The 23425-nt window shown below is 40.3% G+C and overlaps 1 protein-coding gene across 1 annotated transcript in view; it reads left to right on the forward strand.

Annotated features, from left to right (window-relative positions):
* The window catches only part of LOC110983332 (MAM and LDL-receptor class A domain-containing protein 2-like), a 28668-nt gene extending 8102 nt beyond the window's left edge, over positions 1–20566 (forward strand). The window contains exons 8-27 of the mRNA XM_022242514.2: positions 143–224; positions 3167–3325; positions 3696–3961; positions 4216–4297; positions 6741–6899; positions 7678–7943; positions 8195–8276; positions 9527–9685; positions 10038–10303; positions 10554–10635; positions 12170–12328; positions 12681–12946; positions 13197–13278; positions 14809–14967; positions 15293–15558; positions 15809–15890; positions 16272–16430; positions 17479–17747; positions 19348–19435; positions 19638–20566. Coding sequence (XP_022098206.2) covers positions 143–224; positions 3167–3325; positions 3696–3961; positions 4216–4297; positions 6741–6899; positions 7678–7943; positions 8195–8276; positions 9527–9685; positions 10038–10303; positions 10554–10635; positions 12170–12328; positions 12681–12946; positions 13197–13278; positions 14809–14967; positions 15293–15558; positions 15809–15890; positions 16272–16430; positions 17479–17747; positions 19348–19435; positions 19638–19648 — 3144 coding nt within the window. The 3' untranslated portion in view covers positions 19649–20566. The remainder of the gene's footprint in view (positions 1–142; positions 225–3166; positions 3326–3695; positions 3962–4215; positions 4298–6740; positions 6900–7677; positions 7944–8194; positions 8277–9526; positions 9686–10037; positions 10304–10553; positions 10636–12169; positions 12329–12680; positions 12947–13196; positions 13279–14808; positions 14968–15292; positions 15559–15808; positions 15891–16271; positions 16431–17478; positions 17748–19347; positions 19436–19637) is intronic.
* The last annotated feature ends 2859 nt before the right edge of the window (positions 20567–23425 follow it).

Below are 23425 nucleotides of genomic sequence, written 5' to 3' on the forward strand. Positions count from 1 at the left end.
GATTTTATCTTGAGGTTCAGTGATAAACTGTGAAAATGAATTAAACCGAGGAGAAGTTATTAAGCTCATTTTCCCCTTACTTTTTCTTTAGAGAGATATTTAGTCCTTCCTTGATCAATCTGTTTTTATATTCTTTCTATAGATTACTTTCATTGGAGAACGTGGAAGCAGCACTGAAAGTGACATGGCTGTTGATGACATCATCGTTTTGAAAGGGCAATGCGGTATGCACGCGTTTGCTACTCGGTTAAGATATATATCTCGCGGTAAAGAGAAGCTCTTCCTTCTAATACATGTAGTAGCAGTGCTTGCACGCCGGTTGGGGGCGGAACCCGGTCTCCACAGGGTGGCGAATGAACTTCCAGTTAGGGATGGATTGGACGACTCGGCTTTTATCACTGATCTAACTTTATTTGTAGTTGATCAGTCAACAGAAAAAAAACATATAAATTGATACAAAACAAAAATCCTACTGAATTACCTGGCACACAAATGTATGTGAAGAACTAAACAACGGCAGTTCAGTTAACCATTTCAATACATAAACAGTGAAATGTTCATGTCTACAACATACAAGCTACGCTGCAAACGCACTATTCAAAGCTACAGCAGCGAGCGATTTTGCTATTGTAACCTGGAAATTTGCCCCACTAACTTAATACATAAGACTTTGGGAAAGTAACAAGATCTGAGGACACCTGGTTCAGGAAGAGTGGGTTGCGATTTATTTGGAAGGTCAGGACAAAGTTTAAAAAATGAAAAAAAATGGAAATGTGATAACAACACAACACAGTGCCACAAGTGGATTACTCGAGTGACCAATCAGGCACAAACCTATCAATCAAAACAAAAAGAAATGACGAAAATTAAATACATGTACACAGTAATTCAATGTGGAAGATGTGGGATAAAATAAAGTACTGGTACATATCAAATCATCTATAAAGAACAAAAGACAATGTCTCCTCAAAAAAATGAGTGTTCCAAAATAAACTGGCCATCACGCACCTAGAGCATCACCTCTGTACTGAATACATGTACATGAATACCAATAAACTAATTATTTACAAACTAACTAGTTTGACACTAAAACTACTGACTTACAATACAAATAGCTAATTACGGCAAAACTCACCCCAGGTGCAACTGGTGACAAGAGCAGAAAAGTGCAAATGTGGGAAGGCTAAAGAGAGCTGTGAGTGGTAATGCTCACTCTTAGTAGCACGCACCAGTCTGAACAATTAACTGCAGGAAGCTCGATGAGCAATGCTAAACTATAAGGTGATACAGGCTACCAGACAAGTTGCTGGCTAAATTAAGGAAGCTTGTAAAAGAAAACGTGTCATGTAAAAAAACATTCAAATTTCCCTTCCACACTATCACAGTTGGTTATGCAAATGAGTAGACCACGTGACCATGCAAGACACACAGGCCCTTTATACACAGCTAGCTGAAGATTATAAATAATTGAAAATACAAATTATAAATGACCGGCACAAGGATACCCAACTTTAAAAAACCAACTCACCCGGACACCATGGGTCCTAGGTACCAAAATAATAGTCTGCAGGCCCAGGCCTGAAGCCTCTGAACAGGCGAAAATATGACGAAAAGCCGGACGGAAAGCCGGACCTTCTGTCCATGAAGTGTCAGCAATAGAAAAGGAACGCGTAGTACACAGCGGGCTCAGCAAAGCGAGCAGGGAATGGCGTATTCATGCGCGGTATAAATAGTAAAAACATACAATGCCCCTTCAAAAATTTGACACTACCCTGTAATTAAATCCAGAAACGCAACAAACACTATTCCAAAAGTGTCTTGAGGGAATCCCACGCAATTCAATCACATCCATCATAAAAGAAACCAGAACCATTTCCAATATAGGCGTATAAAACACATGGAAGTTTAAGATGTGTTGCTATGCAACAATATAAACATAAACGTGAAAGGTTAAGGGCGTGCTCCACTCACGATCAAACATGGACAGCTCCCTACATAAACATTTCAAATCTTGAAAATTTGGTACAACTTTGAAAACCAACGACATTTGTGAACAGTGTTGGAGGTCTCAAGGCCAGCCTCTGGGCCGATTTTTGAAAAGCTCGGCCTCATTGTGTAATGACTTGGTCTTGGTCTCAGCACCTTCTGGGCTCCAGGAATCAGTCAAGGCCAGTTCTAGGCCAACCGTTTTGACCAGTTTGTGAGCTTTTCTTTTTCTTAAAAAATCTTCTTGACAATGTATATAATACTTGTGACGCATACTGTGCGTATGGCGTGCACATGGATCATTTTTGCGAAAAATATCTCGGAATGGTACTTCGACTCCTTAGTTACGGTATCGAGCTAAATGGATTTTTTTATCCAAAGAGACCATACTTATTATTGTTGAACGAAATGGATAGTTTTTGAGTTACGTTTGATACATGTAGTTATCGAAAGTTCTGCAAAAACGAACGAGAAATCTTTAATAGGGACAATTTTAGTGGCATTTAAAAGGCCTTCCATCACATTCAGAAGGAACTGGGTATCACTTCTGGAATATTAAGCACCTAGCAAGATAAGGTCAGATCATGAGAGTTGGCACATTTGGCTACTAAGCCACGGCAATTCTCCGAATGACCGGCATTAATCAAGCGTGTGCGCCGATGAACCGCTCATCATGGCCGTTTGCACACAAAAGTTTCGCATGTGTCACCACGCATGAAACAGGATGGACACGGTCTGCCTTTTCTGATTGTCATCCATATTTCATGTATGCATGGTTAGCATGAAGCGCTGTTTTTGTGTGTCTTCAAGATATATCTAATGCACTTGTGCTATCAATTTTTTGAAGCACTCCCGACTTTTTTCTTGCACTTCTCCGGCTTGATGTCAAAGGAAATGAAATTTACGACAATGTGCGTTTACAAAAACCTAGCATTTTGTTGCACAAAAATCAGTGGAACATGATAGTTTCGTGCCTTGGATGGTATCCATTTGCTCAGAAATATGTAAATGTGTATGAGTATAAAAACCACAAAGCTCCCATAATGGGTTGAAATAGCAAAACAAACATTTAAAATCAGGTCAATTGAAACCCAAAGATACAAGTGCAAGGGTTTTAATAAAATTTACTGAAATATTTCTATTTCATGGTCCATTTATTGAAATTTTCATTTTTCCTTAGACTCCAATGCCACGCTGTCGGATCTGAACTGTGATTTTGATTCCAACACCTTTTGTGCGTACAAAAACAGCCCAAACGATGACTTTGACTGGCTCCTCAATAGAGGTTCAACCTTAAGTAGCGGAACTGGGCCCGACGTAGACCATACGACAGGAAATCGTAAGTAAAAGAAGAGTGCGTTTATGGAGGCGGGGAAGGTCAAGAGTCATCTTTCTAAGGATACTTTACAATTACTTTTATTTGGTACTTCAGCAGTAGAAACTGCTGAAATAGTTTCCCCTAATGCTCCAGTTTTCGTTTAAAAGGAGCGGATCTTACCTTATCTTAATTTTACCAAAAGTTTACAAAACAAATTACCAAACGTCAACTACGTCACAATTGGCAGTTTGTATTATTATATTTCAGTTAAAAAACAGATGTTTGCCCTTTGCGTAGCATCAAAATTTTAATAAAGACGAAGTGTAACTAATGATGATTTTCTCTTGAAATGTACTTAATTGTCGTTATCATCTTCTTTATTTGATGACAGCAAGCGGTTTTTACATATACATCGAGGCATCGCCACAAAACCCAGGTGATCAAGCTCGACTAGATGCCGTCAGGGCAACTGCACCTGCTTCTGGCGCCTGTGTTAGATTTTGGTATCACATGTATGGGGCAGGCATGGGGACATTGTCGGTGTACACAGGTGACGACGAAGGGGGTCTTGGCCCTTCTCGTTGGTCAAAGAGCGGTGATTCTGGTGTCGTCTGGCAGGAGGCATCCATTAATATCTGCTGTGGACACGAATTTCAGGCAAGGAGCCGTGCAACATATGAGCAGATTTCGGCTTTGAAACTCATTGGTATATCAAATTCAGGGTCATAATAAAATGGTTGTGTACTACAAGGTCTTCATTTTTCACATTCATGAGATTTTATCTTGAGCTTCAGTGATAAACTATGAAAATGAATTAAATCGAGGAGAAGTTATTAGGCTTACTTTCCCCTTTATCTTTAGAGAGATATTTAGTCTTCCCTAGATGAATCTGTTTTATATTCTTTCTATAGATTACTTTAATTGGAGAACGCGGAAGCAGAACTGAAAGTGACATGGCTGTTGATGACATCATCGTTTCGGAAGGGCAATGCGGTACGTAAGATATATTTCTTGCGGTAAAAAGAAGCTCTTCCTACTGATAAACATTTCAAATCTTGAAAAGTTGGTACAACCTTGAAAGCCAACCACAATTATGAACAGTGTTGGAGGTCTCAAGGCCAGCCTCTGGGCCGATTTTTGAAAGGCTCGGCCTCAATGTGTAATGACTTGGTCTTGGCACTGGTCTCAGCACCTTCTGAACTCCAAGAGTTAGTCAAGGCCAGTTCTAGGCCTACTGTTTTGACTAGGTTGTGTGAGTTTTTACCTTTCTTTAAAAAATTCATCTTGACAATGTAAATAATCCTTGCGACGCACACTGTGCGTATGGCGTGGACATAGATCATTTTTGTGTTCAAGTCTTGGTATGGTACCTTGACTCTTTAGTGATGGTATCCAGCTGAATAAGTTTTTATCTCAAGAGACCATACTTACCATTGTTGCACAAAATGGATAGCTTTTGAAATGTGTTTGATAGGCCTACATGTAGTCATCGAAAGTTCTGCGAAAACGAACGTGAAGCCCTTGATAAGGAAATTTTTTAGTGACATTTAAAAGGCTTTCTATCATATTTACGGCAATGTGGGTATCACTTCTGTTAAATTTAAACCAGAAGCACCTGACAAGATGAGTTTAGATCATGACAGTTGGCTCATTTGGCTACTAAGCCACGTCAATTCTCCGAATGACCGGCACTAATCAAGCGTGTGCGCCAATGGACTGTTCATCATGGCCGTCTGCACGCGAGAGCTTCTCACGTGTTACCGTGCATGAAACAGAATAGACACGGTCTGCCTTTTCGGATTATCATCCATATTTCATGTATTCATGGTTAGCACGAAGCGCTGGTTTTTATCTGTCTTGAAGAGAAATTACATATACTATCAATTTCTGGAAGCACTCCATACTTTACACACACATTACACACACATTAACCCTAACCCTCCTCAATCCTTCACCTGTTGGAGGACTGAGGAGTGTTAGGGTTAATGTGGTCAGATTTTTTTTGGGTGGGGGGGGCAACTATTTCTTAATTACTGACTTTCTGACTAGATTTTGTTTGGGGAATTAATTGTCTGCATGCATGCCTTCACATCTTGGGATTTTGTTTTTGCAATTTAAAATTTTGAGAAATGATTTTATGGTGAACTGTATGTGCGTAAGCCTATTGAGAGCAACAAAAGATTTTATATTGTTTTCATTTTGCGGTGGTTGTTATATGGGGAGACTCATCCTCTTACCTGTACTTTGGTTCACGAATTAAAAAAATTGACCTTTGCAACACCTGCCAAAGGAGAAATAATAATGTCCATTCAAATTCGTTTACCACGTTGTTTACAATGTTGCCCTCAAAGCAAATAATTAGTGAAACATACACTTGGTTATCTTTCTCACACAGAATATGTAGTAATACTGTCTTGTCATTTACAACTGATGTTTTGCGAAAATAGATGATTTCCGTGCGATGAAATAACCTGCTATTATGTAGAGTTATGTGATATATGTATGTGTGTAATAGCTGGTCTTGGCCTCAGACACTGAGGCCTTCACCTTGAGTGGCAGTGACTAGATCTGGGCCTTGGCCTGGGAGACTCGAGACTCAAAGGACTCTACTCCAAAGTGATTATGAAGAATTTAAAATGAATCAAGGGAAACCCATATGTTGTGCACCTTTGTCATTAGAAAAAGGCTGTCATTTTCGACACCAGAATACCGTAAATTACAATTTTTAATTACCATAACTTTCCCGTTGTCACAGACTTTACAAAGAAGTTTTAAATGATATTGAGGTAGAAATTAGAGGTCGAAATCATGATGTATATAGTAAACTCTAAAAGATAATTTCAAAATAAGCTTTGGCCTGAATATTATAGTATCCATGCCATGAGCTTTTCTTAGAATTACTTTTGTGTACATCTATACCCTTCTTCAACGTATGAAGACTATGTGACATCCTTTTTGAGGTACATGAACTGAAAGGTGCACTAAACATTGAAAATTGACCAAGCACTTCTGGACGAGAGGGGACGCTTTTGCATTGACATAAAAGCAGACAGACACTGTTCAGTTTGCATGTTGTCACTGTTTGATGTTATATGCTGTTTGAAAACGTTTTTGAGAAAAGGTTGCTCTCCGGCTTTTTGCCAAAGTAAATTAAATCTACGACAATGTGGTTTTACAAAATCTATCATTTTGCCGCGCACAAATCAGTGCAACAAAATAGTTTTATGCCTTGGATGATATACTTTTGCTCAGAAATATGTAAATATGTATCAGCATAAGAAAACCCAAAAGCTCCGAAAATGGGTTGAAATAGCAAATCAAATATTTCAAATCTGGTCATCTGAAACCCAAAGATACAACTTCAAGGGTCTTAGTAAAACTTACTGAAACATTTCTAGTTCATGGTCCATTTATTGAAATCTTCACTTTTCTTCAGACTCCAATGCCACGCTGTTGGATCTGAACTGTGATTTTGAGTCCAACACCTTTTGCACGTACAAAAACAGCCCAGACGATGACTTTGATTGGCTCCTTAATAGAGGTTCAACTTTAAGCAGCAGTACTGGGCCCGACGTAGACCATACGACAGGAAATCGTAAGTAAAAGAAGGGTACACTTACTCTTATCTGCTAAAATAGTTTCCTCTAATGCTCCAGTTTTCGTCTAAAAGGAGCAGATATTACCAATAGGAAACTTTTACCAACGTCAACTAAATCACAATTGGCAGTTTGTATTATTTCAGAAATTAGGAGTTAAAAACAGATGTTTGCTCTTTGCGTGGCATAAACATCTTTGTATGGGGGGGACCAACGATTTTGGAAATTTGCTACCGGGTGAAATTTGAAGTTGCATGACATAAAACCTGGAGATTTTCAAGATTTTCCGTCTTTAAAATTCTTCAAAACATCATTTACTGGACGTTTACACCAACACAAATGGCTGTATGGCGGCTACTCTAATCTGACAGAGAGCATATATTGACACCAGAGTATTTTAGCCAGGCCTGCCGCCTTGTAAACAGTAAGGTGTCGACATCCTGCCGCGAATAACTACAGGATGTAGACATCTTGAGAACATTTGTCACGGGATGAGATCCTCGGAGCTGGATGTAGATTCTTGAATAATTTCTCACTTCATCTGTTATTCTCTGTAACAGTATCGACATGCTTAATGTCACCTCAGATGCCCTTCTCCTGTAATAACGTATTACCTCAGGACGCAGTTACTGTGTAATATTTATCTCAGGGTGTCGACATCTTGACAGGTAAATGCCGTCAGCCCGAAATAAGGAAAGAGACCAGGATCTTATTAAGTCAGTGGCACTTCTGGAGCCCCGTAATTATCTGTATAACATTATATTGTATACTTCGCAGCGAGCGGTTTCTACATTTACACCGAGGCATCGCCACAAAATCCAGCCGATAAAGCTCGAATAGACAGCATCAAAGCAACTGCACCTGCTGTTGGTGCCTGTGTTAGATTTTGGTATCACATGTATGGGGCAGGCATGGGGACATTGTCAGTGTACACGGGCGACGGCAAAGGGGGTCTTGGCCCTTCTCGTTGGTCAAAGAGCGGTGATTCTGGTGATCAGTGGCAGGAGACATGGATGGATATTGGTCCAGGAAGTGAATTTCAGGCAAGGAATTAAACAATCTATGAATTGGAAGAATGGTTCTTTTAAAATTGTTGTTCAACGTAATTTGGACGGGTATTTATTTTAAGGTCGTTTTCACGTTCATCTTTACTCTAATTTACGGTTTTTTGAGAATTGTGATGGTGGATTAATTTACAAAAAACACACACAACTACATCAAGGGATAATTGTGTCGACAATTGGCATAAATCGATTCTTTCTGAGATCAAGCTCTGTTTATGGCCTTTTAATAGATTATCTTTGCTGGAGAACGTGGAAGTGGCATTGAAAGTGACATTGCTGTTGATGACATTACCGTTGTAGAAGGGCAATGTGGTACGTATAGGCCTTCTTGATAATTTATACAAGTATTTAGATCTGATCTGAATACGAGATGTCGGCGAAGCACTGCTCAGTGTCATTGTGTTCTCAAACAAGAGAAAGTCACCACCAGTTCCTAAAGGTTAACATCCTGTTAAACGGGTGGATCATTAAGATCACTTTTTAGCGTAGATTTGGACTTCTTGACGACTTTTTAACGACTCATTTGTTAAGCACTAATTCGTTACGTTGGTAATCGTGTACACTAGCCTAAGACGAACACCCCGTCTACTGTCAATTTCACGTTAATAGATAATACCCCAAAACACTGCACGGAAAATACAGTAGGCCTGTAGGCCTGAGTTAATTTAAATAATGCACTATTCGAATATTCGACCGTCAATTCGACCGAATGTCCGATTATTTGGTCCTACCGACCGGGACATTGTTGATGAACAAACCATGTACAAAATCAGTTACATTAACTTACATAATTGTACATTATAATCACTATTATAACAGCTCCTCACTTTTAGGAGTATCTCAAGCCACAATTTAACAAACAATACGTTTTGCCCTGGAGTGAAAATTTAGATTCCTTGAATCGTTGTAAGGTGTATTGTTCTGTCTCTTCTCATTTGAATCTGCTCCGAACAAGCCTCGATTGTTCAATTTTTCTTATTCAATACTAAAGAAAATTGTCTCTTCCTTTTCATGAATTTTACATATTCAAATTTGGAAAATAATATTCGAATATTCGATCGAATATTCGGATATTTGGCACAGCCCTATAGGCCTACTAAGAAAACATGCACAACAGACCTACAGGGACGATGGAGAGCCGACAAAACGTCGTGGTTAAAACGCTACTGAACTGCTTCCCCTTCCCTGTTGTTCCCATTGCTTTTGGATCATCGTTCCCTATTGCTTTTCTGGACTCAGGAACCACGGTCTCCACCGATCGCCTTGCTTCAGTTCAGATGCACATATTTGCATAAATATGAAAAAATCCCTATTTCAATCCAAGGAAGCCCACATGCCATCAATTGTATCAAACAGGCTGTTTCGATTTTTCAACGTAAAAGGTAAACTCAGTTTTTTAATCTGAAATCCAAAACCATTTGGACAACAAATATCAAATAGTCTTGAGGTGGAAAACTGAAATGAAAATCAGGCTTGTGTTAAGTGAAGCTGTAGTATTTCTGAACAAGATTCAGCCTGTGTAATCAGCCCTGCAAAAGCGGTGGAATTCATTTTGTCCTCAGACTCGGGGATCAAGGTCTCAGACTTGAGGTGCGACTTTGATTCCAACACCTTTTGTGCGTACAAAAACAGCCCAAACGATGACTTTGACTGGCTCCTCAATAGAGGTTCAACTTTAAGCAGCGGAACTGGGCCCGACGTAGACCATACGACAGGATATCGTAAGTAAAAGAAGAGTGCGTTTATGGAGGCGGAGAAGGTAAAGAGTCATCTTTCTAAGGATACTTTACAATTACTCTTATTTGGTACTTCAGCAGTAGACACTGCTAAAATAATTTCCCGTAATGCTCCAGTTTTCGTTTAAAAGGAGCAGATATTACCATCAGGAATCTTTTACCAAACTACTACAACTACGTCACAATCGGCAGTTTGTATTATTTCAGAAATTAGGGGTTACAAAACGAATGTTCGCTCTGACTGGCATAAATATCTTGATAAAGATGAAGTGTACCTAATGATGATTTTCACTTGAGATGTTATTTGTCGTTATCATTTTCTTGGTTTGATTGACAGCAAGCGGTTTTTACATATACATTGAGGCATCGCCACAAAACCCCGGTGATCAAGCTCGATTAGATGCCGTCAGGGCAACTGCACCTGCTACTGGCGCCTGTGTTAGATTTTGGTATCACATGCATGGGGCAGGCATGGGGACATTGTCAGTGTACACAGGTGACGACGAAGGGGGTCTTGGCCCTTCTCGATGGTCAAAGAGCGGTGATTCTGGTGACTTCTGGCAGGAGGCATCCATTAATATCTGCTGTGGACTCGAATTTCAGGCAAGGAGCATATGAGCAGATTTCGGCTTGAAACTCATTAGTATATCGACTTCGGGGTTATATTAAAATGGTTGTGTGCTACAAGGTCACCATTTTTCACATTCATGAGATTTTACATTGAAGTTCAGTGATAAACTGGGAAGATGAATTAAATTGAGGAAAAGTTTTTAGTCGTATTTTCCCCTTACTTTATCTTTAGAGAGATATTTAGTCCTTCCTAGATCGATCTGTTTTTATATTCTTTCTATAGATTACTTTCATTGGAGAACGTGGAAGCAGCACTGAAAGTGACATGGCTGTTGATGACATCATCGTTTTGAAAGGGCAATGCGGTACGTACGCGTTTGCTGCTCGGTTAAGATATATTTCTTGCGGTAAAAAGAAGCTGTTCCTACTAATAAATTTAGCAGCAGTGCTTGCATGCCGGCTTGGGGCGGAACCCGAGTCTTTGCAGGGTGGAAAATAAACTCCCGGTAAGGGATGGATTGGATGAGTCGGCTTTTATCACTGATCTACAGAAAAACCCCTATAAATTGATAAAAAACACAATCCTACTTAATTACCTGGCACACAAATGTATGTGAAAACTGAACACTGACAGTTCATTTAACCATTCCAATACATGAATAGTGCTGGATAAAATATCCATGTCAACGATGCACAATCTATACTGCAAATACACCATTCAAAGCTACAGCAGTGAGCAATTTTGCTATCACAGTGGGTTATGCAAGTGAGTAGACCCTGTGATCATCCAAGACACACAGGCCCTTTGTACCCAGCTGAAGATTACAAATAATTGAGAACACAAATCATAAATTACCAGCTCAAGGATACTCCAACTTTATAAAACCAACTCACCCGGACACCATGGGTCCTAGGTACCAAAATAATAGTCCGCAGGCCCAGGCCGAAGCCCTCCTGAACAGGCGAAAATATGACGAAAAGCCGGACGGAAAGCCGGACCTTCTGTCCATGAAGTGTCGGCCATAGAAAAGGAACGCGTAGTACGCAGCGGCCTCAGCAAAGCGAGCATGGAATGTCGTATTCATGCGCGGTATAAATAGTAAAAACATACAATGCCCCTTCAAAAATTTGACACTACCCTGTAATTAAATCCAGAAACGCAACAAACACTATTCCAAAAGTGTCTTGAGGGAATCCCACGCAATTCAATCACATCCATCATGAAAGAAACCAGAACCATTTCCAATATAGGCGTATAAAACACACGAAAGTTTGAAAGTGATGAGATATGTTGCTCTTCAACAATATAAACATAAGGTGGAAGGTTGAGGGCGTACTCCACTCACGATCAAACATGGACAGCTCCCTACATCAACATTTCACTTCTTGAAAATTTGGTACAACCTTGAAAACCAACGACATTTATGAACAGTGTTGGAGGTCTCAAGGCCAGCCTCTGGGCCGATTTTGAAAGGCTCGGCCTCATTGTGTAATGACTTGGTCTTGGCCTTGGTCTCAGCACCTTCGGGATTCCATGAATTAGTCAATGCCAGTTCTAGTTCTAGTTCCCGACTTTTTTCTTGCATTTCTCCGGATTATTGTCAAAGGAAATGAAATCTACGACAATGTGTGTTTACAAAAACCTAGCATTTTGTTGCGCAAAAATCAGTGCAACATAATAGTTTCGTGCCTTGGATGATGTCATAGATTTGCTCAGAAATATGTAAATGTGTATTAGCATAAAAAACCAAAACCTCCGTAAATGGGTTGAAATAGCAAAACAAACATTAAAAATCAGGTCAATTGAAACCCAAAGATACAACTTCAAGTGTTTTGATAAAATTTACTGAAATATTTCTATTTCATGGTCCATTTCTTGAAATCTTCATTTTTCCTCAGACTCCAATGCCACACTGTTGGATCTGAACTGCGACTTTGATTCCAACACCTTTTGTGCTTACAAAAACAGCCCAAACGATGACTTTGACTGGCTCCTCAATAGAGGTTCAACCTTAAGCAGCGGAACTGGGCCCGACGTAGACCATACGACAGGAAATCGTAAGTAAAAGAAGAGTGCGTTTATGGAGGCGGAGAAGGTAAAGAGTCATCTTTCTAAGGATACTTTACAATTACTCTTATTTGGTACTTCAGCAGTAGACACTGCTAAAATAATTTCCCGTAATGCTCCAGTTTTCGTTTCAAAGGAGCAGATATTACCATCAGGAATCTTTTACCAAACTACTACAACTACCTCACAATCGGCAGTTTGTATTATTTCAGAAATTAGGGGTTACAAAACGGATGTTCGCTCTGACTGGCATAAATATCTTGATAAAGATGAAGTGTACCTAATGATGATTTTCACTTGAGATGTTATTTGTCGTTATCATTTTCTTGGTTTGATTGACAGCAAGCGGTTTTTACATATACATTGAGGCATCGCCACAAAACCCCGGTGATCAAGCTCGATTAGATGCCGTCAGGGCAACTGCACCTGCTACTGGCGCCTGTGTTAGATTTTGGTATCACATGCATGGGGCAGGCATGGGGACATTGTCAGTGTACACAGGTGACGACGAAGGGGGTCTTGGCCCTTCTCGATGGTCAAAGAGCGGTGATTCTGGTGACTTCTGGCAGGAGGCATCCATTAATATCTGCTGTGGACTCGAATTTCAGGCAAGGAGCATATGAGCAGATTTCGGCTTGAAACTCATTAGTATATCGACTTCGGGGTTATATTAAAATGGTTGTGTGCTACAAGGTCATCATTTTTCACATTCATGAGATTTTACATTGAAGTTCAGTGATAAACTGGGAAGATGAATTAAATTGAGGAAAAGTTTTTAGTCGTATTTTCCCCTTACTTTATCTTTAGAGAGATATTTAGTCCTTCCTAGATCGATCTGTTTTTATATTCTTTCTATAGATCACTTTCATTGGAGAACGTGGAAGCAGCACTGAAAGTGACATGGCTGTTGATGACATCATCGTTTTGAAAGGGCAATGCGGTACGTACGCGTTTGCTGCTCGGTTAAGATATATTTCTTGCGGTAAAAAGAAGCTGTTCCTACTAATAAATTTAGCAGCAGTGCTTGCATGCCGGCTTGGGGCGGAACCCGAGTCTTTGCAGGGTGGAAAATAAACTCCCGGTAAGGGATGGATTGGATGAGTCGGCTTTTATCACTGATCTACAGAAAAACCCCTATAAATTGATAAAAAACACAATCCTACTTAATTACCTGGCACACAAATGTATGTGAAAACTGATCAATGACAGTTCATTTAACCATTCCAAGTAAATAGTGCTGGATAAAATATCCATGTCAACGATGCACAATCTATACTGCAAATACACCATTCAAAGCTACAGCAGTGAGCAATTTTGCTATCACAGTGGGTTATGCAAGTGAGTAGACCCTGTGATCATCCAAGACACACAGGCCCTTTGTACCCAGCTGAAGATTACAAATAATTGAGAACACAAATCATAAATTACCAGCTCAAGGATACTCCAACTTTATAAAACCAACTCACCCGGACACCATGGGTCCTAGGTACCAAAATAATAGTCCGCAGGCCCAGGCCAGAAGCCTCTGAACAGGCGAAAATATGACGAAAAGCCGGACGGAAAGCCGGACCTTCTGTCCATGAAGTGTCGGCCATAGAAAAGGAACGCGTAGTACGCAGCGGCCTCAGCAAAGCGAGCATGGAATGTCGTATTCATGCGCGGTATAAATAGTAAAAACATACAATGCCCCTTCAAAAATTTGACACTACCCTGTAATTAAATCCAGAAACGCAACAAACACTATTCCAAAAGTGTCTTGAGGGAATCCCACGCAATTCAATCACATCCATCATAAAAGAAACCAGAACCATTTCCAATATAGGCGTATAAAACACATGAAAGTTTGAAAGTGATGAGATATGTTGCTCTTCAACAATATAAACATAAGGTGGAAGGTTGAGGGCGTACTCCACTCACGATCAAACATGGACAGCTCCCTACATCAACATTTCACTTCTTGAAAATTTGGTACAACCTTGAAAACCAACGACATTTATGAACAGTGTTGGAGGTCTCAAGGCCAGCCTCTGGGCCGATTTTGAAAGGCTCGGCCTCATTGTGTAATGACTTGGTCTTGGCCTTGGTCTCATCACCTTCGGGATTCCATGAATTAGTCAATGCCAGTTCTAGTTCTAGTTCCCGACTTTTTTCTTGCATTTCTCCGGATTATTGTCAAAGGAAATGAAATCTACGACAATGTGTGTTTACAAAAACCTAGCATTTTGTTGCGCAAAAATCAGTGCAACATAATAGTTTCGTGCCTTGGATGATGTCATAGATTTGCTAAGAAATATGTAAATGTGTATTAGCATAAAAAACCAAAACCTCCCCAAATGGGTTGAAATAGCAAAACAAACATTAAAAATCAGGCCAATTGAAACCCAAAGATACAACTTCAAGTGTTTTAATAAAATTTACTGAAATATTTCTATTTCATGGTCCATTTCTTGAAATCTTCATTTTTCCTCAGACTCCAATGCTACACTGTTGGATCTGAACTGCGATTTTGATTCCAACACCTTTTGTGCGTACAAAAACAGCCCAAACGATGACTTTGACTGGCTCCTAAATAGAGGTTCAACCTTAAGCAGCGGAACTGGGCCCGACGTAGACCATACGACAGGAAATCGTAAGTAAAAGAAGGGTACGTTTATGGAGGCGGGGAAGGTCAAGAGTCATCTTTCTAAGGATACTCTACCATTACTTTTATTTGGTACTTCAACAGTAGAAACTGCTAAAATAGTTTCCCGTAATGCTCCAGTTTTCGTCTAAAAGGAGCAGATATTACCATTAGGAAACTTTTACCAAACGTCCACTAAATCACAATTCACAACGGATCACAACGGATGTTCGCTCTGACCGGAGAAATATCTTAATAAAGATGAAGTGTACCTAATGATGATTTTCACTTGAGATGTTATTTGTCGTTGTCATTTTCTTGGTTTGATTGACAGCAAGCGGTTTTTACATATACATTGAGGCATCGCCACAAAACCCCGGTGATCAAGCTCGACTAGATGCCGTCAAGGCAACTGCACCTGCTACTGGCGCCTGTGTCAGATTTTGGTATCACATGCATGGGGCAGGCATGGGGACATTGTCGGTGTACACAGGTGACGACGAAGGGGGTCTTGGCCCTTCTCGTTGGTCAAAGAGCGGTGATTCTGGTGACTTTTGGCAGGAGGCATCCATTAATGTTTGCCTAAGAAGTGAATTTCAGGCAAGGAATTTTTCCTATGGGTAGATTTCTTCTTCAAATGTCATCAAATCAAATCATCAAATCTGCTTCTGATTTAAATCAAAACGTAACTTTAGATCATTTCAATAACACCAGTTTTAGTGGATAGGTTCGGTGCGAAAAAGCGACGTTGGACTAAAAGGAAGAAGTGACCAGTATACCTGTTTTCAATATTAATCGAAACAAAAACTTAGTTTTTCTTAGCTCAGTCTGGGCATGTACCTTTTTATAGATTACTTTCGTTGGAGAATGTGGAAGAAGCCCCACTAGTGACATAGCTATAGATGACATCATCGTTCTGGAGCATCAGTGTGGTAGGTACAGTCTTTGTTTTGGTTTAGTTGTATCTTAAAGTTGGTTATCATCGTGAACACAACATTTCATTTATGGTAAAAACGTACACATTTCTGAAAAGAATAACGATTATTAATAATTTGAAAACCATCGGAAACCCGTGTGTTACTTGATCCATCATCAAGAAGGACAACTCCATCATCAAGACAGACAGCTTTTATTTCCGACGCTATAGAAAAACTGTAGATTACAGGGCCTTTCTACACGAGTAGGAATAAACTTACTTAAAGTTAAGTCTCGGCACTTTCTGACATTGAAAATCACGATGCATGTTAAGTTGCTTTGTGGCTTATTTCAGTATTAGCATTGTGAATTGATGAAAACGTAAATTCCGTCCATAGACTCAACGGTCCCGCTCTCAGCTCTCAACTGTAACTTCGATTCGGGAACGTTTTGTTCGTACAACAACAGCCAGAACGACGACTTTGACTGGATACTCAACAGCGGTTCGACCCCGAGCTATGGAACTGGGCCCACGGCAGATCATACAACAGGATATTGTAAGTACAAAACACGAGTGTGAATACGGGTAAAAGTGCCATATGAAATGACAGAATAAATGAATTTGATGACTACATTGTAATTCTGTCACACTGCCTATTTTACCCGTGGGTAGCCAAAGTTTGCAAAAGTATCACCCTCAGTTGAAAAAGTATCACCCTTGGTTGCTGGTAAAAAATTTCCCTCAAAATGGACATTTGCCCTAGTAAGAGGTAGAATTTTTAATTCAATATTCGGTATGGTTTTTAATATTTATTGTTTGTAACAGCCTGAGATATTTTACATTTACGTAATTATTCTTTTGTTTAAATTGACGGCTATTTCAAGTATTTCAAGCCACTAAAAGCCATGACACCCAAACAGCAGATCCTATACTGGTGAAAATGGCCAATAATTATGTTATTTCAAATACATATTGGCTTTCACCCCCATGAACTCGGCTGTACCACGCTCGATTTTTTGAAACTTAGCAGAAATGCATGTAAAGACACTCCTTATCGTTATCATCATTACAAATATGAAGTTTGAAGACAATCAAACTAGTGGTTTTGCTTTTACGGTCATTTAAGATTCAAGGCTACACGCGTGCCTGCCTGCATGCATTGCACATTTTTTGCTGACCTGTCTCAGCAAAATTGGCGCTGCTCAAGAACGGTAGCTTAAATTTTCACGAAATTGGTGTCAAACTGACCGCAAAGAGTTATACCCTAAGAACTCCTAAAGGCTCAGCTCCTGAAAAATATGCATGCAGAGATATTGGGGGAAAAATGCCGAGGGGGAGGGGTCGTATTCCGCTCCCGGATCTAAGTTAAGCAACAAGTATCACCTTTAGCAGGTTTGACCTGAAGACATATGACACATATTTGAAAAGGTATATGATCGCTTAAATGGCAGCTTGTATTTGTTATTTTTTTTAAACAAATGATGGGTCAAATATCGGATGTAATAAAGTTCTGGCACAGTTCCTGATTTTGTTTATGTGTTATTTCGAAGATAAATGTTACTGGAGATATAAACTGTGACTGTTGCCATTTTTGGGTTTGACAGCAAGAGGGTTCTACATGTACATCGAGGCATCGGCTCCACGGAATTCAGGCGATAAAGCTCGAATAGACAGCGCCAAAGCAACTGCACCTGCCACTGGTGCCTGTGTTAGATTTTGGTATCACATGTACGGGGGGGACATGGGGTCCTTAACGGTGTACACAGGCGACTGCAGAGGTGGTCTTGGCCCCTCTCGCTGGTCAAGGAAGGGTGACTCTGGTTCCCTGTGGCGTGAAACGTCGATTGACATTGACCCTAATACGGAGTTTTCGGTAAGGAACTAAGCAACTTTTAATACAGTGTAAAAATGGTCATTCATAAATATCTCAGACAGTTTCCCTATTCAACAACCCGTCATGTAACCGTGTATTAAATCATGCGCTGGTATCTGGACACGAAACACTTTAATCAATCCCGATTGGCCAAGAGCCTGCGCGCACGCGGCTCGTCACGAGCGCGCGCCAAGTCCATACAATGAAATTCTTCTGAACAACTTGCACAAGGAATATACCATTGAATGGACGGAGTAGTCGAGGAAATGAAAGTAAATTCTAGAACGAGATCCTTGGAAATTTATCATATATTGATTTCCTTTGACACTCTGACTGAAATGGTAATTATGAATAGGGATAAATATATGCTTGATTTAATACCGGCTAAAAATGAACACCAATAGCAGAGGGATTTTACATTAGAGCCGTCTGCGCATATCCGCATCAAAATCGAGGCTCTCTGTGCTGAACTTCGTCGCGCGTGCCCGCGGACTCGACACAGTACATGCAGTATACTTACAGATACACGAACATCACAGGTTCGTTAGTTCGCGGTAAATTGCCTTAATTTTTTCTTTTGATGTTACGAACCTTATGTTCTGGCTGCATACACACAGCTTAAAATTAATACAGCCAGAATTGGCCAGAATTTCATGAGGACGAAATTGTTCACAAAGGCTCAGTCGCATATATCATGAAAGAATAGGTACTAGTATTTAACCGGATGAATTCCAGGATTCTCAGCAAAAAGGATTGGCAACTAGGAAAGTCACAGTTTAGGTTTTCTACGTTTCCTCGGACCAGGGAGTAATGTTTTACAAGTAATAATGGGCCTAAGATCGAGTCATCCTGAAAGACTTTTTCACCAAAATTTGCAGCCTGAAAAGTAGTTTGTGTCTTGGCTTTTTACTTTCAATCGTCTGATCTTGACACTTCTAAGAATCGTGAGCAGTAGGCACAGCGTCACTTTGTGGCAGACAGTGCATACGTATCATGTATATCTCGCCGTGCTGTTGTCAACGTGCATGTGAAGCTTACACAGCCTCGTTTTCAAACGCGGAAGTGCGCAGATCGATGCTAAACCCGTCGTATTGGGATCGCTCTATACCCTCGCCCGCGGCGCGGGCATTAGTCGCGTCCATTCCACCCGATCCGACTACCCTCCGCTACTGATAAGTGAGGCCTCTGCAGCAAAATAGCCTGCAATAACTTTGATGGTAATATATGATGCAATACACTAGGCACACTTACAAGTGAGACTAGTCAGTGTCAAGAAAATTTGCAAGTAGAAGGCTCGAACAAGCCTCACTTATAAGTTTGCCTACTGTATTGCATCATACGATAATACATTAGCATCACAGTTCTTGCAGGCTATTTTGCTGCACAGGCCTCACTTATAAGTAGCGGTGGGTAGTCAGATCGGGTGTCCATTCTCCTGAACCGGTCTTAAACGCACGTTAAGACCGGTCAATCACATATCTATTCCCTTATTAAATAACTTTTGGGGATCAGCGCAAAATTGTTTGTTATCGCCTCATCATTGCTCACAAATCAGTTTGACCTAACGACATATTACCATGCATTTGGATTCCATGTACAGATTACTTTTGTTGGCGAACGCGGCATCAGTTTCCTGAGCGACATAGCTATCGATGACATACGCGTACAGGAAGGGCCATGCAATATATGTACGTACTTCCTTTGTTTGGTTCAGATGTATGCGTACAGCAAACCAGTTTCAATTAATTTTTATTAAGACCCTGATATTGTTATTGTGTCCGGTATATTCCAGATAATATATGTTTTGTATTGTTTGAGGAATACACCCCTGTATGAAGGAACCCAGTATGGACGAGATAAGAACGTGTATGTCTTTCTTTTCTTATGCAGATATCCCCTAAATGTGGCGCATCTGAAATGACACAAGAATCATGAAACTGTCTATTCGTTGAACTACTAGTCGACAGCATTCTCAAGACTGTGGTCGTAGCAATTCAACATGATGTTGCTATTACTTTGCCAACATGTTTCGATGTTAAATATAAGATTCCAATCCCTAAACCTCACTCTGCAATGGCTAAACATCCAGCAAATCTTCAACTGAGTTACGGAAAGCGCTTAGAAAAGTGCTTAATAACTATATACAGTTTTTGCAATTAGACTGGCTTTCAAATGATCATTTAGTTTTAAATATCATCCCAACAAGCAATTATAGGTTTCTGTTCCTTCGCTTATGTCGTAGTTCATTCCGAAAGTATTTCAAGTTATGAATTATTTTATTTAATAAGGGCTTTTTGAAGTTCAGGGCATCTTTAAAGTAACCTTATCTACCAAATAATGATGTTGAATTAAACTTCAAGTCTGCCTCAAAAGTAATTATGTGTCAAAGTCTAGCACTAATGCATACCAACCTGGACTCCCGATATTTGTTGAATTTTAATGACAGTTGTCAGAACAGATTTCAATATTTAGTTAATTTTTGACGCTGCGCATATTTTGCGTCTTTGGAGAGCTGTGTTTAAAGGAGATATCCCCGGAATGGTAGCTTTCAAATATAATTAAACGAACGCATCGCAAATCGAATTGTAATGTCTTCTCGTTCCACAAACAATTAAGTGAATTACGTAATGCAGAATGCACAATGACATACTTAGCGCACACGGCGTATTCCTTTTACATTTCTTTAACAGTTCACTATTTTCTTCTTTTTCCTTTTCAGGTAAAAGTTTTTTGGTTGTGTTTCACTCTTGCAACTTGACTCTGTGGTAATTTCTAACGTGGGTGTCATTAAAGAATTACCCACTTCAAGCTACAACTTATTTGCCCGGTGTTCTCCCAGTCTTTCCATTTCGAATTCTGTCACATTTACGGATACTTACGGATAATTCAGTATGAATGATTGAGTTTGTCATTGCTAACCCCGTCAGGACTGGTCTCGAGAACGGACTTACGACTGGACTTGTGAAGGGACTTGTAATTGACTCGACTGCACTGCCAACACAAGTGTTGAATAAAATTGCTTGGGACAAAAGGCAACACACGACTAGCCGCATCGGTGACAAGTAGCCGAGTGAGTTAACCATGCTTTCTTACTTTCCAAGAAATAAGGCTGTACATTTCAGAAATGCGTTTCAAATTACCCCTGGTGCATTGTGCAGCTGCAAGGAACGACAAAGTGCTTCGAATTGCCTGCCAGTGGTATATTATGCAGAGGGTAAAAATATGGGGCAGGTTCGAGCGATGGCCATATTTCGGCTATAGTCATCCGATCGATAAATGGTTTGACTATCGTTTCCATCACTTCAAATAGGGGAAAGGGGCACGGTCGCATCCCAGGCATTCAGTAGAGATTTTCATTGCTTCAGGGGAAACAATAGGCCATTTGCGTGTTAAATTTGAATAAAATCTGGTACACTGAGTGGTACACGGTGGTCGAACTTTAGTAACGCCCGCACTTGCCAAGTATTGACAAATGGAGAGCGCAAGAGGGCGCTTGGATACTGACAAATCACCGCTGAAACACAAAACACGATTGATGTATCTGCTTCTGAACTAATTTTGATACTCATTTTCATCAAAACCAAATTGTTTTGGGGTTCTCGAAAGAAACGATGACAATGGGAAGTGTACAGAAAGTCCGCATTTTGGTTAATAATAAACGAAAGAGTTGATAAGGGTCTGAATGGCAGCATGGATAGACCTACGCAAATCTCCCCAAAACCACACAAATGCATCGACATGTACATACCATTGTACCACTAGTCCACCCTTGGCCAGGCAGGGTTGTATAGGTTACTCTTCTTGATAACAGTGCCTTTGCTAAGAGAAGCTGTATGAACTCAGCATCTCCGTCGTTATCGCTAAATCCATCAAAATCAAGCTGGGCGCTGCCATCTTAAATCCCCTTCGACGCCCGCCCTCTAGAGCTCATCGTAAAGGTAACCGCATACAATCGACGAAACACCAGCCAGTGTAAACGGTTAGACTGTCCCCTGGTAATGTGTCCCCCGAACATTGTTGCTGGATCTCGCTCTGGTTAAAGTGTCTGGGGGACAGATTTATCTAGGTAAATCTGGCCCCCTCCAGGTAATTCCCCCCCACCCAAAGATAAATTTGTCCCCCCCTCGAGAAATGTGTCCCCGTGCAACGTCACAAGTCTGTCACCCAGACCCTGATTCCAACTGTTTTCGCGCAACGTAAAGACAGACACCGTGCTTTTTCTGGAATGCTTGCTACGTTAAAGCACGGCAATTGGATGAGGAAGGCTATCCTGAAAGCAGCATCCATAGTGACCGAGTCGCACGCACAGAAGTTGTATTTGTCTGAATTTATTGTGCTTGAGGGCTAGCAGCAGTAGCTTGAAGCGAACATGGACGCTATTACTGTAACTTGAAATACTTTCAACATTGTTGGCGGGCTGCCGCGCGGTGAGCTGGCATGATGCCAGTGTCGAGATTTGCGCGGTTGTTTTCATTCCTCTACAAGTCAGAGCTACACCATGCCGCGCCTCGAGACTGAAAATTACTACGTGTGCGAGAAGTCTGCAGAATACGGACTTCTCCCTTATCGGATTTTTTTTTGCAGAAATACAGCTCAATTGATTTTAAGTCTCATACCCGCCCTTTTACAACTTGATGAAGGGCTAAAAAACCTAATAGTACTTCATGTGGACTAAATTCATCAACCTAACACAAAAATAACTTCTGTGTGGCAAAACGGGGGGGGGGGGCAAAACTACCTGGGGAGGGACACTTTTACATTGGTAAATCTATCCCCCGGAAACTTTTACCAGGGGAAAGATTTACTGTCTAAATCGGCACACCACGAGCTAAACGTTGTCGCTTTTCTAACGGTGTGCTTATAAAGCCTCTGTTATTTCAAGCACCAGACTAAAGTGAAGGGATGTATTTGGCTGGTCTTTAAAAAGTATGTTTAATTGCAAGCTAATAATGACCCAGGCCTAAGTGAGGGTCATCGTCACTGACTTTAGTGGAATATTTTAGCTTCTTTGATTAAAATATATACATATTTTCGGGAATTGTCCAAGCAAAATAGAGATGGGGAAGCAGACGATATTTTACATCAAGTTTTTATGTTTGGGCAAGGAGTTTCCGTTTTTTTCTTCTTTTTTAATGGATTTTAAATTACAGTTCAAGAATAACAAAAGAAGTTTGTATTGTAACTTTCCCAAACTTCGCACACGTTTTGACTGGGTAAAGATGGTCATCCACATAAATTTTCAGGCAATTCGGACAAACTTCGCCCCAGACATCTATTCAAAATTCGTTTTTCGGTATTTTTAACCTGTCGCTAGAGGGCGCTCGATAATTAGGTGACGTCATCAGTAGATGATTTGAAGAATACTTTGCCCCAATAATCTAACACCGTCGAAAACAACTTGATAAGTTTTACCATTTTTAAACAATAAGACCATATCTAGGTTTCTACCGAAAGGAAGGGTCACGTGATTTGACCCACACGAGATGAATTCAAGACCACTTTTTATCCTGGCAATTGCTGCAAACAGAATGTTGCGGGAGGCCACGGTTGATTTGATATGGATTGTTATAAATGTAACAGAATATTTAAATATTCAAAATTTAATAAGAAATCACTTGTTGACGTCATCATTACGTAACTATTTCAGTATCGTCTTCGTTTTTATAGTTAGTGCTTGC

This window comes from Acanthaster planci, linkage group LG15 (genome assembly GCF_054643075.1).
Source record: "Acanthaster planci isolate LZ-2023a linkage group LG15, COTS_SCS, whole genome shotgun sequence".
Classification (NCBI taxonomy): domain Eukaryota; kingdom Metazoa; phylum Echinodermata; class Asteroidea; order Valvatida; family Acanthasteridae; genus Acanthaster; species Acanthaster planci.